Source organism: Varanus komodoensis, unplaced genomic scaffold (genome assembly GCF_004798865.1).
Source record: "Varanus komodoensis strain SLA01 unplaced genomic scaffold, ASM479886v1 scaffold11, whole genome shotgun sequence".
Taxonomy (NCBI): Eukaryota; Metazoa; Chordata; class Lepidosauria; order Squamata; family Varanidae; genus Varanus; species Varanus komodoensis.
In genome coordinates this window covers 19,599,544-19,615,534 of record NW_025335317.1, presented here as the reverse complement: position 1 = coordinate 19,615,534, position 15,991 = coordinate 19,599,544, and the positions used below count along the sequence as shown (strand labels likewise).

Here is a 15,991-nt window from a genome sequence, read left to right as displayed (position 1 = left end):
AGTCAACATGGACAATAACCAGGAATTATGGGAACTGTTTTCCAAATCCCTGGGTTGCCTACCTCAGCTACTCCCTCCTCCCAGGATGCTAACAAAGCAGCAAGATGGGTGCAGTTGAAGCATCTCTTCCCATTGTCTGATGACTCTCTGAGGAGTCACCAAGCAATAGGATTTCCAGTGGGTTACGATTCTACATTACAGAGTCAACTTTTGCCAAAGCCCAGAAAGCAAGGTTTCTGGGGGACAATGATCTGGATCTATTCTTGTGTCCAGGGAAAGCAGTCATGCTAAAGCAGCCCAGAGCTGAATGACCTTTGCATAGGTCATGGGCATCTTAGCTTTGGGTTACGGCTTGCTGCTCAGAAGTATGACCTCTGTTCAAGGCAATGCTGAAACCCACCAGCATCAGTTGCTCTTGCTGCCCCATTAAGATTGCCAGGTCACAAGGCTGCATTGATGGAGAAGCTCGGCCTGGTCCAAGGCCTTTCGCTGCCTGAGGTAAATGACATGGTTGTGTCCCCCCGCATGCAGAAGAGAGCCATCATTGAATCTTCGTTCAATGCTGGTGAGGAGAAGGCATCTTCTGTTGCACCCGAGGACAGCAGTTTAGCGTAGGGGGTGCCAGCTGACCCAGGCAGTACACAGCAGCTCTGTCTTCCACCCACGTGCTGTTCCTCAGCATCTGCTGCCCCTCGCTGACTAACAGGAAGGCTGGCCCTGACAGAAGATGCAAGTGGCAGGATTCCCCTGCTAGGATCTGGGCCTCTCCATCAAGCACCCCTGTGGCTCCTACCTTGCCTTCCCACTCCCTTCATGGCACCAACCCCTCTGTAAAGTTTTGCCCCATACCTGATTTCTCCTGGCCTGCTTTCTTTAACCACGTCTGGAGGAGGCTGGGGACTTCTCTGTCAGTGAGGCTCCTTATCCGTTGCAACTTTTATTTTGAATGTCATAGGAGCAATCCAGGATGCTGTTTGGCACCAAAACTCCTTTGGAGTGGAGTTCAGCACCATGGACAGGTCCCATAAGACTCCAAAGCAGAGCTATTCTGCATGAGGAGCTCCACTGACACAGGAGTCAGCAGCCTTCCCCTGGCCATATCCTCATGTTATTTTTTGGTTCTGGCTTTTTAGCTTAGGAACACAGGAAGATGCTTTCTACTGGGTCGGACCATTGATCCAGCTAGCCCAGACTGACTACACTGACTGGCAGTGGCTCACTAGGGATTCTGGCAGGAACTCCTCCAGGCCTCCTAGAGATGCCTGCTGGCAAAGCAGGTGCCTTGTATCGGGGCTAGAGCCCCTCTCAGGTTGGTCCCCCTTTAAGCTCTGCAGTAGTGCTCCCTCCAGTGGTGCCTTCAAAGCAGGACTTTGGGGCAGGTACTCAGGGCCCCATGTAGAAGGACTGGCTGCTAGACAGCATTTCACATGCCTTGGTTTATAAAAAAGAAACAGAGGGTGGCAGAGCAATTATGATTGGGACCATGGCGCATGGGAAGGGGATTTTCCACCCTTCAGCCTTGCCTTCTGCTTACACTGTGATCCCAAACAAAAACCATTCTCCCTGTCAGCAAACTGGCATTCCCCTTTGCAGGAGACCTAGCCTTTTCCTTCAGTCTCCTTGCCTATCATTTCCCTGTCCCTTGACAATATCACGGGAGCCTTCCCATTCCCTATCATCCCTCTTCTTGGGTGCAGTTGAGGCTACAGGTGGCAAGGGCCACTGGTGGGAAAATGAAGCGCCTGGGAATGTGCAGCACATCTGAATCTCATTCAAACCCAGATTTATAGTCTTCTGTAGATAGGCATTAAGTGCAGACTCTTCGTCTGTCTGGCACTGGGGTGCCTTTCAGCCAGAGGGTTGAATTCCATTTTTGAGATGCTGGGCTGGGGTTATTCCAGTGGTGGATAGAGGGAGGGGTGAGGGAGCAAAGGCAAAGGCAAAAGGATGGGGCCAGCATACCCTAAATGCTGGCCTGTTTCAGCTGAAAGCTCCTACTACCAGCAACTAAGCCTTGGGAGAGGCCATAAACCTCCCGTTCCAAATGGGGTAAAAACTGCACAAAAGCCTGGATGCCAGCAAATAATTGGGAAGGAAAGCAAGCCAGAGTCAGGCAGTGGGGCCTTCTGGAGCGGCCCAGGCAGGCCAGATTTGACTTGCAGGCCTGAAGTACGGCACTTTTGATGTGGCTTAATGTTGTCTCCTTCCTGGACAGTGACTTTCCATGGCTGGGGCAAGAGAGAGTTTTCTCACAGCACTTGAACTCTTTACGTGAAGATGCCTGAGATCTGGACCTGGAGCCTTCCGAATGCAAAGCACCCACTATGCTCCCTTGCTGGGTGATCAACTTCTTTCTCTTAGCCTTTTCAGTGGTCCCTAAAGGCTCCTCATTGCATCTGAAAAGGAACTAGTGGTCTGCAGTAAAGAACGTTTTATTCTCTACTCCTGCTCCCTCCGCCATTATATATTGATCTGAATATGCAGTCACTGCCTGCCCAAGCAGGGGGTGAAACCAACTTCTTGCATTCCATTTCCCATTAAAATTTTAGAGAACGGTTTTGAGGCCATGCATAAAATGGAGACTGCCATTAAAGCACCCCAGGGGGTGACAGGAGAGCTGCACTGTGCTTTTGTATAAGGTCAGTGTGATGGGGAAAGGCAGCTTTGGTGGCTCCTGATCTGCTGGGGCCTAAATCTGTGACTGAGAGAAGATGAAAGGTCTCTGCCATCATGGCCCGGCCTCCCCTGCTGCGCTTTCTTTCCTCCCCCTCATTAAACGCATCCTTCATAGCTTTTAAAAGTATCTTTCTGGACACCAGGTAACAGAACATGGATATGTTTGGGAGGTGAGGCATTCTCCAAACTGGGGACCCACAGATACATTGCACTGCAAATCTTAACAACCTCGGCCAATGTGGAAAATGATACAGATTTGATGAAGAATGTGGAATATAATGCATTTATTTAAAATGTATTTATAGGCTGCCTATAACTGCCGATGCCTTCCTAGGCAGCTTACAGTCGTTTACCATGCTTTAGACTTGGCATGGCAGGAAGGACATTGGAATAGGTTGTTTCTTGAAAGGGACAGCTTTGTGGGGGGGGGGCGTGGGTCTCTTTGCACCTGTGGATGTCCCTGGAAGCAGCAGTGCCAAATTTGCTTCAAATTGCAGCAGCGGCGCGAGGGGGAGGAGGGCACAGGGAAGGCCAGAGAGGCCCACAAGCCATGTGTGTATAGTAAGAAATGGATCTAGTCTTGCATGTACTGGAATCCCCCATACTTGAGCTGAAAAATAATGCAGGCTGGACCGAGTGAATCCAGCCCATGACCTTCTGAGAGAAGAGCGGTGGTGCAGAGGTGCCCTGAAAGTGCTGCCTCAGCATGGCCGATCTCCCGTTTCCCAGGTGTTTGATTACAGCTCACACCATCCACAGCCAGCACAGTCTGCTTTGGTATGGAGGTGTCCTTGGATGTGGTGGCTGGTCTCCCTTAGCCCCCTCCTTTGACCCAAGGTACATGTTGAGGGGCTGTTGCTGCCAGCGTGCCATTGCTGCATTGCTGGAACCAAGTGCCTTCCAACGGTGAAAGGAGAGCACTGTTGTGATCCCCTCCCAGAAATGGGCCAAGTGGTCTCCACCCAGCCCTTTTCTCATCTGGGGATTTGTCCAAAATGCTCCTCTTTCCTTCCATACCTAAACTGGGCAAATCCCTCCATGGGCAGAAACAATAGCAACCCTTTTATGGCCATCAGGGCACCCGTCTCCACCTCTTGTAATGTTTTGCTGGATAGTTGCATGAGAACACTGGATCGGTGAATAGGAGTTGCAGAACTAGTTAGCACAATATTCAGTGTGGAAACACAGTACCACGGGGGTGGGTAACTTGTTGCTTTCCTGATGCTTTGGCCTACAACTCCCATCAGCCCCAACCAGCATAGTCAGTATTGAGGGGTGATGGAAATTGCAGGTCCATCATCCTTTCATACTGGCCACAGCATAGCATTGTCCAAGCATTAGGTTCAAAAAATTCAAGGAGGATGAGCAGACCTTTCCCTCCCCCATATCTGTCTCCTGCACTTCCAGCCAACCTGCATTTAGCCAAGGGTGGTTCTGGCTCTGTTTGATAGAAGACGTTCATCATAGATCTTAAATCTCCATGCCAAACATGGAAAGGTGAGAAGGGATGGGGGCGGGGCCATTGTGGGCAGTGCTTGAAGGCTGTGCGCCTTCGCTTGCAACCAACTCCTGATGAGAAGCTTTATGCATGCAAGCATGTGGACGCACTGCACCATGTATAGCACACGTCATGTCACACGTGATGTGGATTGTGATTTATATGTTTTCCGTAACTGTTCTCCTTCTCCCTGCCCCCACTGAGCTTACTTGCCATGTGAGGGAAATTAAATCTGGGGAAGGGTAAACCTCACTTCCCTGCATGTTGCAACACTCTTAGCCCTAGTATTTCCCTGCATGGCAATTTAGCTTAGAAAACCCCATTTTCCACTGGATTTGGATGATCTGAAGCAAGGTACAAATTAATTGAACAGTTCATTTTATTTGAGGTGATTATGATTTGGAGGACAAATTAATGAGTTGGCATTGCCTCCTGTGAGATTTAAATAAATGCTAGTCATTAGTATTAAATTTGCATTTATAGATACAAATGAGCATGTGCATATTTTAAGAAGATGTACAAAATTATGCACCATGTAGAGAAAGTGGACATGGAACCATTTTTCTTCCTTTTTCATAGAATACCAAAGCCTGGGGTCATTTCATGAAGTTGATGAGATGAGCTTTCAGCTTTGCAAAGAGTGCCTTCTGTTGTGCCCAGTTGTATTAGCATGAGGCCTGTCTTAGCATCTGCAATCACTTCTGTAAGAAGTTCTCCTTAAAGGTTCAAGGAGGCTGTCTCCAGCCTTTAACACCCTCGGACGGGTGCCAAAAGCAATGCAGTTGTCTTAAGTTTGCCATCATGATCAGTTCACATGCAAGGTGGGAAATGACAGGCCCAGAACAAGCCATGGTTGTGTCAATTTGGATACCATTCTAGCTGGGTCCCTTCTCCCTCCGTAAGTGAAGGGGAGCTGAGAGTAGTTACAGTCCAGACTTCTCACACTGTGCTCTGTCTTTTGGCCCCCTGCAGTCTTGCCTCTTCTTGGAGGGCTGATGCAGAGAAACGGTCATTCATTTTAGCCAAATATATGCCAGTGTTACCTGAGGGAGAACACCGTTGACAGTTGGCGTGGCTTGGGGCAGAAAAGCTCATTGGAGAGAAGCAAGAGAACGGAACCTTGCAGTGGGCAAGTGCTTTGCTGCTCAGCCCTCTCCCTTTCCCCCTGGCCTCTTTTCCCCAGGCCTTCCCACTAGAAGGCCATTGGCAGCCAAATCTGGAAGGTGCAGCTCCTCACTATCAGCAAGAGGATGATGAGGGTGAAGAGCTCTGGCCCTAGTTTAATTGCCATTTATTTACAGCAACGGCAGCATTTGCTGCTGGTGTTGCATAAAGAAAGAAATCAAATGGCTCTGTTTGTCGGGCAATTCTGTGCCAAAATTTTGCTCAGAAGGAAAAAGAATACCCGATGTTTTTAAAGCCCTGCTTTATGCCACCTGAGCCATGCTTACAGCAAGCTAGTACAGTAGGCCAGATTCGTTGCCGTCCTGTTGGGGCAGGGTTGGGGCAACGTGTCAGAGCTGACGGCGGCCTGTTTAGGGCCATCATGTGAACTTGCTGAGCTGAGATTTGAACCTGGGGTTTCTGTGGCTCGTACTCTCAGCATAGCATTATGGCATATGTAAGGTGCCCCGTGAAACAGACAACCCTATGCCTGGTTCTCACTTCCCCTTCATCAGTGAGAACTTTCTGTGCAATGGGATCATGCGGTGGAGTTTCTCATCTCTGCTTGGCATGGTTGGCTGACATTCGGTGAGGAAGGAGGTGTTCACAGCACCACCCTGTTGCCTTGGAGATGAGGCGTGAGGGGAGGAACTAGATGCCGCATGGCCATTTTCAGTGATGGCCTCATTGTTGCCGTTGCACCGATCTTCCCCAGGCTGATGGCCTCCAGATGTTTTGGAGTGCAGCACCCAGCATTCCTGGCCATTGCCTGTCTTGTCTGGGGCTAATGGGAGTTGTACTCCTAATCATCAGGGGGAAGACTGATGTTGTAGCATCACTGAGAATCAGTCCTTAGACACAGACTTGCTCTCAAAGAGAACTGTTGGATGTTATTATGGTATAGCGGCTGGCACAGAATAGAAAGGCTGAGAAGCATTTCAGTTCCCAGCATGCCTTCAGAAAGCACTCTTGCTCAGCAAATGTGTGCCTCTGCAGTACAGCCAAGGTCAGACAGTGTCTCCTTCAGCAGTCTGACCTCTCAAGAGAGCCACTGTCTCAGATGGCCTACTCTGGCAACCCTTTCCTCTCCCCCTGGAAAGAGCAAGCAAAAAGAGCCGAGTAGAAAGGATTATTTCAGAAGCGTTAAACCATCTGAAGGTAACCCCTCTGCTTTGCAAGCATGGATTAGCCTTTGACAGGACTCCTGGCAGCTACGAGCTGGGCTCATTTCAAACACACAGGTGAATTATCTGATCTCATCTCACTTAGTCCAGATGATCTTCCTAAAGCCAGTTTTTCAAGCCAGAATGAGTGTAGGCTTGTGCCCTCTTCTCTCCCCTTGTGTGTGGGCATTTCAGCACCTCGTTCCTGACTTGCAGTAAACCAGAGTTCTCCAATTATGTCCGAATGAAGAAATTCGGGTTTCCCATTCCCATTCACGCAAAACAAACAGAAGTTGCAAACATGAGCATGAGCAGCAGGCTGATATTCAGGGAATCTTGATGAGCTGGCATATCACTCATTAAACCATCCCCATTTCGGGTACAACTTTGAATAATCTTCTAATTTATAACTGTGGTTTCTGGTTCAAACACCATGTGCAAGACCTGGATCTCTTGGTGCATGTGTGCGCCAAGAACCTTTGTGTATTTTCCTTTATACTTCCTGGTAAGATGTGTTTGTCTGTCGAAAATGTTAACAGGGAGGTAACAGTCCTCCCTCTGTCCCAACTTAAATGGGGCCTATGGGGCAGATGTGAGCAGATAGGAGAGCTGCAATATTTGACATCCCCTGATGGCTGTTTCTTACTTGAAAGTTACATTTTGATATTATGACGGTACATGTGTGAATTCACCCCATTAATGCATCAGGAGTTAGTTTCTTTTTCTATATACCAGTAGCTGATTTTTTTCTGAAAACACATACATGGCCAGCTTTCACATGTTTGGGTGCTTTGCAGATGGATACCTGTATGTGTACTGGCTTGTGCGTGTACAGGTTCCTCATATGAGCAAATACTTGACTTGTTCAGTACAGATTGCCCTACCTACTCCCCTCCAGATGTTTTGGGCTGTGACTTTCGGTATTTCTGAACATTTGCTGGCTGGGGCTGATGGGAGTTAAAGTCCAGAATATCCGGAGAATACCAGATTGGGAAAGGCTGGTCTAGCACCTAATGGTACTACTATCCTGCTACTGCAAATATGAGGCTTCCACTGAAAATGACTGTGAAACTCACTAGCTGACTTTGGGCCATTCACTGACTCTCAGCCCAACTGACCTCACAGGATTGTTGTGAGGGTAAAAGTGAGAGAGGAAGGCATATGAAAGCCAACTTGGGTCCCTCCCAAAAGCTGGACATGTACCGTAACCATAATCATAATCCCTGCCTCCAGTTCTTTGCTTCCTATTCATGGCCCTGCAGCCACCTTCCCATTTCGTTTTCATGCACAGGACAGGAGGTGCCTGAACGCTCCCTAAATAAACTAGCACAAAATGTCCTTTTTTTAATGTTCTGGTCTGGCTCTTGTGACTACCTTAACTCCTGATCATGCATTTGTTGGAATGTAAGGCACAGAGTTCAGATTTCCCATAGCTACAACTAGACTCTCATTGCTGCCAATACAACCATGAGAGATCAGTAGTTCTTGTAGTGTGTGTACAGTGGTTGTACAGTGTGTACAGCGATGGAAAGGTGGAAGAATAACCATTTGCAGTGACCATGAGGATGTCCTATGGCTGTGGCAGCAGTGGTTCATTTGGCTCTCATCTCTCTTACTTGTTTAATCTAAGGTTCCCCGTTTCCCTAGCTTCTCTCTCTCTCTCTCTCTCTCTCTCTCTCTCTCTCTCTCTCTCTCTCTCTCTCTCTCTCTCTCTCTCGTGCTCTTTGTTCTTGTCAGAAACTCAAGAGAATATATACGAGGTTACCCTGCTTCATGCTCACATTGGCAGAGCAACTAAGTGGGGCCAGGGCTGTTTTGCTCAGCGTTACTCCGTGGGCATCAGCACAGCCAAGTGTGCTTTGAAATGAGCCTCAGCGAGCACTTTGAATCAGCCCTTCCCCTCCTGCATCCCCATCACCTGGCTGCCCGCCTAACCGGTGGAGTCTTCTCCATCCTTGCCCTCGGACAGAATCCCAGGGCGGCAGGTGGCTCCGCAGAACCTCCGTGCCGCCATCCGCAGTGCTGAGCTCATTGGCTCACTTGGCTGCCATTCCTGGCAGTGTCCTGTGGGGCGGGGCCAGGGCAGAGCGGGAGGAGCACTGTCAAGCGGTGGGCGGCACTGTTGAAGAGGGTCCCAGCGGAAGGGGAAGGGGCTTGGCAGCCTTGAGCAAGAGAGAAGTCGTTTGTTTTCCTCTCTCAGCTCAGGAGTGCGCGCGTCACAAAGAGTGGGGATGGCAGATGGGGCCACGCGATGCCTCTGACGTCAAGCCGAGCCAGCATGTGGCCTCTTCGTCCTGCGGGGCCCTCATCTCATGGTTTGGGCCTTCCAGCCATGCTGCAGAGAGGAAGCTTGGCCGAGGGGAAGAAGCAGTAGAGGTCCCGCCGGGGCCTCGAAAATGAAAGGCCGGGGTTGATGGGATGTCACGGAGGTAGGCACAGGGAATTGCTTTTCTGGAGAGTCCCACTCAAGGGCAAAGACAACTGAATGCTGCAGGATTCTGGCAAAAAAGACGGTCCTTTTCAAGGTATCAGCCTCTGTAGTGTGGTGAGTTAGGCAAGCTGGAGAATAGCTTTTGCAGATGGCCACATACTCACTTGAAGTATCATTACCCTTAAGATGACGGTGCCGAATATCAGGCATGGGATGTGTGCAAAACTGCCTCTCTTAAGAGTTTGATACCACCAAAGAGTTTTAAGTGAAAATAGGCTGGAATCTGCACCCCTGAGTTAGAGTGAGATGATCATCCAGGGGTTGTGAAGGTGTTTGTGAAACTGGAACCACCTGTCAGCAGTTCTTCGTCAGTACTAGTGATACGCCACCACCTAAGAACCTGCCAGATTGGACCAAACTCCTGTTAAGACAGGTGTGCCCCAACTACCTTGTAAGGCTGGTTGAGCACACTTCTTCCCAATCGCTTGGCTCTTACCCCTACCACCCTTTCCCCCTTGAATCCTGGAGAAAGGGACCCTGAAGCTGTGGGCTAATTATCTGCTGGATGGGAGGTAGTGAGCATCTGAAACCTCTCGTCATGGGGGAAAGCAGCCTGCTTTCCATTTACATCCCTATAGGCACAGGCAGGTAAGCTCAGGCAGGTGGCTCCAGACAGAAGGGAGGGAGAGAAGCTTCTGTTGTGTTTGCCAGAAACTCGCCCTCAAATTCAGCTCCAGATTGAAAGAAGGGAGGTCTTAAACAAGAATAAGAAGCGGAATGGGCTCTTGAAAATAAAGCTTATTAACCTAAGCTGAGCTCTTCAAGTTAAAATGCAAAGCAAGGATCACTTAGAGAACTGCATCATGCCTCTTTTGGTGGTCAAAGGAGGAGATGACCTGAGGACTGCGATAAAGGACTGTAGTCCTGTTTCATTATGGGATAGACAGAGCTGATCTCCTCTTTGCCTGATCAAAGGAGTGGCACAGGAACACCCTTTTCAAGCCCTTGAGAACTTGTCTGAAATAGAATTCAGGCCTCTGGTTATAGAAGTAGGAGGAAAATAACACACTGTAAGAAAAATATACCTCCTTTATCTTTCCCTTCTCACTGGTAACCTTTGGTTATGTGAGTGGATGCAGTGGCACCCAAAAAGCTTATTGCAGGAACAACATGGCCGGATCAATGACCACAATGGAAGTGTGCATTCAGATTATCAATGGCTGGTTCCATACTTATCAGTAGTTCCTCATATATTCCTCTGGGGGTGAATTTCAGGGGAAATGGCACAATGAGCTGGCAGTACAGAGACTGTCACCAGCAGATAGTCCTAAGGCAAACTGGTGCAAGTTTAGACAGGAAGGGCTCACTGGGGCATGCCAGCAGTTACAGGCCTGTTGTCTCTTATCTTGGATAGGCTTGTGTCCTTAATCATGTGCTTGCTTCATTTTTCATTTGCAGCGGCAAAGGGAGAAATCTTCAGGCGCGCGTGTTGTTGAGAATGTCAGAGTGTGAAATATGAGGAGCACTCCAGAGCAGCCTGCTGAGATCTTCTCGTTCGTGCCCCTCAGGCAATCGAATGCCTCTGGAGGAAGATGGCGCCGTTTAATAAATGTCCTGAATTATCAGCCCTCATCTTGATTTATATTCCTTATAATCCAAATGCATTTGTTGTCATTCTTACAGGCAAATAACTTAATGGATGCAAATTAGAAAAACAAAACAAAAATGCTTTAGAGGAATGGTTAATAAAACATCATTTCTGGCAAATGTATTCTGACATTGCTAGGAATTTATGCAGTAGATTAAGCAGTGGTCGTGCTGCCTGTATAAACTCTGGTTGCTGTGAATTGCTGCTTCATGTGTGGGGTTTTAAACTTGGCTTTTTCTCTCTCTTTCTCTTATTTATACTGCTCTTCTGGTGTGGCCTAAATTCTCCAGGAGGTGGAGGTTAGTAATTGATTTTTTTTTACTTTTATTTAAAGCCTGGCTTCATATCAAGGTATCTGTACTGTCCCCTTCTAACATTCCTGTCCCTCCTTGTCTTCCTTACAGTTTGGTTTTGGTTTGTTGGGAGGGCTGTTCTGTGTGGTCCAGTGTTGTGTGTGTTCATGTCTGTGGTGGTCTTCTGGTTTAAAAAAAAAGTCAGCAATACCTGAATTGGCATTGCATAAACATCGTGACCTAAATTCAGTTTTAATAGATGCTACCCTCATTAGCATCAAGGAAATGGCATCTTACAGCTGAATTAACAGCAAGCTACAGGAGTGAGAGAATCATATGGTGCAGCTCTTGCTTGACTGTACCACTTCAGACTACAAAGGTATAAAAAAACCTTTCTCTTTGAAGGAAATACAGAGAGAAAGGTGAGTTAGAAGGCTTGCCTCTCTCTTGTTTTCTGTGCGCAGGGAGATTTTGTTTTGCTCTGATATGGAAGGGAGGGCTCATCCTTCACTTGTCATCTACATTCTCAAGTGGTGTAGTCCAGCAAGACTTGTACCATGTGTTTCCTCCAGTTGTATGGCTTCGCTCTCAGCAGTAACAAAGCTTTAGAAGATCATATATCTGGAAGATACCAACCCTTTACCTCAGACAGGAGCTTTTGCACAGATACTTCCCCCCAGACATCTGGAGATACACTTTCCATCCACCCAAGGAAACAATTTTACCATGTGTGGTATTTACATGAGACGATGGTATTGCATGAAAGTTGAGGGAAGAAACCACCCTGTGGTGGTATTCTAGCTTTTAAAAAATATCCTGGATTGCCCCCAAATCACAGTGAGTTGAGATTTATTAATTTTTTAATGAAAGTTTCTTGAGATGAGATGTAGGCAGCTTTTCCTTCACCTTGATGAATCAGGATGACCATCTTGCTTCCCCAGGGCTCCCATTAAACCACATTTAGTTTGTTTTTCTGGTTGATAGAGCATGTTTATTTCTGATTGCATAGCACTTTACAACTGAAAATGGTTTCATTGATTTGCAGTGGGCTGCTAACGGTTGGTGCTTTGCCATATTTGGAAACTGTCCAGAACAGCTCAGAAACATGTGGTCTAAGGGACGTGGCCTGCTATTCTGAAATTCCTGGGTTTTGTTGCTAATTCTTCTTCAAAGAAACAAAAGACTGGGACAAATTTCCTTGAGAAGTAGATGTGTGGCCAACCAGGTGTTGTTGGACTACAACTCCCATCAGTGCTAACCAGGATAGCCAGTGGTAATGGATGATGGGGGTTTGTAGACCATCAAGCATTGGAAAGCACACATTCCACAGGCCCACTCTAGAACCTGTTCATTTCCTTTTAGTAGAAGAAGGAATGTTAAAAGGTGCAGATTTTCATAACCTTTAGTCAAACAAGTTGTTGGACGTACCCTCTTTATTATGCTTTCCAGGAAAAGCCCAACACACACATTTTGAAATTACGGAGTCCCTTTGCTGGGATTCATGCCATCAAAGAAGCATTACATCATCTGTATAAGGAGTTAGATTTTCCTGGAGTTCTGAGGATCTGCATGTTTATAGCTGACAAAGAGTTGCTAACAGTTTTGGACCTCTAGGCACATTTAGGAATGTGAGAAACTGTTGTTTGTACCATCACAAAATGGCTGCCACAGTGGATGTGGCTAGTCGCCTAATGGCTGCTATGGGAAAACTGGATAGTCAAAAATGAACAAAGAGGTAGCGATGGGAAAGAGAAATAGCAAGGCTAGAGATCTGGAAGAAGGTGAAAATAGCAAGGCAAAGAGGAGAGATGAGAGAGAGAGAAGACGACGACGACGACTCCAGGATTGTTGCTTAAACGATTTATTTTGAAAGGGACAGGGAAGAGAATAGCTTTGTGGGCGCTGTTGGAAGTCCCCAAGGGCACTATGACTCCCAGTGGGTGCCACATTAGAAACCCTCAGTTTAATTATTAAAATGTTATCTTTTTCTTCTCCCCTTTAGGATGACTACATCAAGAGCTGGGAGGATAATCAGCCAGTTGATGAAGGTATCTTTTGGAGGGAGGGGGGTGCTTACCTTTTAAAAGTCTCTCACCTCCTACAAGAAAGTGGCCAAGGCCTTTTTCACAGAAGGGTTTTTCTGCATGTCAGTACAACTGGAGGCAAAGCTAACATGCATGGCTCATCGGACTTGCTTTCATCTGCTCTGAAAATGTTTAGGACTGGCTTCAAACTCAAATTATCATGCCAGAATATAGACATGTTTGGAGAAGAGTGTGGCTCCCTGTGTTTTACTAGGTACAAAAATCCTGGTTCTAATTCAGAAATTGCAAGTCTCCTTGTGGTTGGAGGTTGTTATCTTCCTTTTTATCTTTCTTTTCCTCTGCTCCGTTAGCAACATGAAGGCACTTCGGAATCCATATAGCTCTCAGGTGCAGTAATCTCCTTTCATTATAGTCTATCCCCTAATCCATATTGTTAAACAATAATTTGATGTGTGGCTTGAGCATAGTTTTCCTTCCCACTGTGCCCTGGATAATTCAGTAGATTAGGCTGTCCATGTCTTCAGTCAATTTCTTTTTTGGATGATTTCTGTTCCAGGTATTTTAATTAATGCCAGTGCAATCCTACGCATATGTATTCAGAAGTAAGCCCCACTGAATTTAATGAGGCTTACTCCTAGGTAAGTGTGTATAGAATTGTACTGTCAGTCTTTCTTTCCCTGTCCCATTAGGATAAATTGCTGCATAAAACACAGGCGCAGCAGAAGCAAGGAATCAAACACTGAATAAACATTCAAATTATAAAACATGGAATGGGGCAGGACTAACTTCTGCTCAAGAAGTGAAACGCACAAGCAGGTAGTATAGCCTGAATTGTCCTCTCTCATCTGAGACATCCAGGGCTCTTAGCCGTTGATCCATAATGTTATAACTTGGAGCAGAGCCTTCTCAGAAACGGTCCTGCTTTTGCACAATAGGCTTACTCTTCTGAAGAAATCCGTGCTGAATTTTGGGTGTTCCATACATAAGTTTATATAGTTTTTAAATTTGGGCAGCACTGCTCTGAGAAGGCATTCAAGAAGACATGGGATTTTTTGGCAGGCTACCATTGTGGGGGTGATACACACACACATGCATGCGCACACAGACGCACACAGCCCTAATGTCCCTGAGGTCAGAGCGCCGGTGTTGAACAAGGTAAGAAGGGGACAGATCAGGAGGGTGGCGTGGTTGGATTAGTGCCCCCCTCTCAGCCCCTCTACACTCGTTGCTGGTTCTGGTCAGTTACACTCAGTATAGATCTGAAAATTCAGCTTCCCAGTAGAGTTGGGCATTGTTTTTATACGAAATTGGACTACTTACCTGCCCAGTCCAGTGCTGTACTCTTTGAATGGCATCATCTCTCCAGGATGATGATCCAGATGTTCCCATCTCCTGCTCGTCCATTCTACCCAGTCCCAGAATTGCAAAGGACGAAGCCTGGAATTTTCAGCATGTGAAGCCAACCCTAGCAGAGTTACACAACCAGCTGTCCTCGAGATAATCTGGGCTACAGCTCCAGTAAGACCCAGACAGCATGGCCAATGGTCTGGGATTAGGGGAATCGGAGTCCAAAAGGTTTGGGGGCCACCAGGTTACCTGCAGCAAGGACGTGACGGTGGTGACTTGGACTGGCACCCTGCCAACTCCGCATTCTCCAGTTATCAACACCTGATCTTGACTTGCTGACTTCCAATCACTGCCTAAGCCAGACCTCAGAATTTTTTATTTTAAAAAATGAAGCACACAATACCAGTTGTTTGATCTCTCTCGGCTTTATTCAATAAAATTAATTCAGTTTAAAGAACACCTTGACCGTTCTGGCCTGACAAGAATACTGATCAGTTGACCTTCAAGAAGGAACCTTTTTTTTTTAGGGCTGCCTGATGCAGGCTGCATTTTTCTGCTTGTAAAGATTGCTGCCTTCACAGATTTAAGTGGGCTTATTAGGCCCACTGAAAGTGATGGGCTTAAGTGTTCTTAACACTCCCTTGGATTGAAGCCTGTGGCTCAAATCCAACAATAATAGCTGGCAACTTGTAACATGTAACTGGGCGGACCTGGATTTGATGCAGCCTTCCATTCACATCAGAAGACGAATCCTGACAATTCAGTGGGGTCTGAAAGAGCATCACGGTTCGGATGGAGATCTGCATCCTTGTCAGGAATGCACATGAGAGCCTTCTATAGGCAGGCAGCTGTTGCCGGATCAGAGTTCTGGCTTAAATCTTTTCTGTTTTGGCTCACATGATAACTAGACATCATGGCTAAATTCTGTGGGCACATGCATGAATGTCATTGATTTATATCCTATGATTGGTGCAGACAGTGCTATATTTCTTTTTAAATAGGTACAGACCTCCCAAAGAGCTTTGGATTATTAAAAAAAATCTAAATGTTTATGTATAAAAAATTGGAAAGGGAGAATGCTAGATCACTTTTGGATGGCAAATTGGTAAAAAGATATCCCCATGGATTAACATGGTGGAGAACCTTGACCAAAATCATTGTAGCTTGATTCTTTGGTAAAGGAGTTGCTTGCACAAAGTTGTTCTGTGTGCAGCCAAACAAATACTGAGTGCAAATTTCAAAGAGCTTTCTGTTTATGTGCGTCAGGACTGGACACCATTCGGTATAAGCCAGCCAGTACATAAAGGTGCTGATGTGGATCCACAGAGATGTGGGTGGGTTACATATTCACAAACTCATCTGACCAGGATAAGAACTATTCCCCCATAGAACAGATGCACGTTCACATTCTTCTCTTGTTTAATTTTACTGCATTTAATTTTGAAATAATGTTCAAAATAGAGTTAAAAAGAATAACATCAGAAAACAGAAGAACACTCAAGAAATGAAGAAACCCTCTAATTAGGATCTTTAGTATATTCCAGGTATGATTGTGGAACTTCTGTAATAAAACATTCTCAGAAGTTTCTTATCTAATGAAAAATTGGATATATATGCTACATGGTATGTAAAGTCTGTGTTTTACATACATACTCAGACAAGAGTCACACACAGAAATACAGGCATCTGTACTGGCTTGGAACCTGATCAGGCATTTGAAAGGATT

General features: G+C 46.5%; 1 protein-coding gene across 2 annotated transcripts in view; it reads left to right on the top strand.

Moving 5' to 3' along the window:
- The window catches only part of SPOCK2 (SPARC (osteonectin), cwcv and kazal like domains proteoglycan 2), a 68,911-nt gene that overhangs the window by 30,205 nt on the left and 22,715 nt on the right, over positions 1-15,991 (top strand). For both annotated transcript variants that reach the window (XM_044420523.1, XM_044420521.1), the window contains exons 2-3: positions 10,871-10,879; positions 12,876-12,921. In XM_044420523.1, the coding sequence (XP_044276458.1) occupies positions 10,871-10,879; positions 12,876-12,921 (55 nt within the window). The remainder of the gene's footprint in view (positions 1-10,870; positions 10,880-12,875; positions 12,922-15,991) is intronic.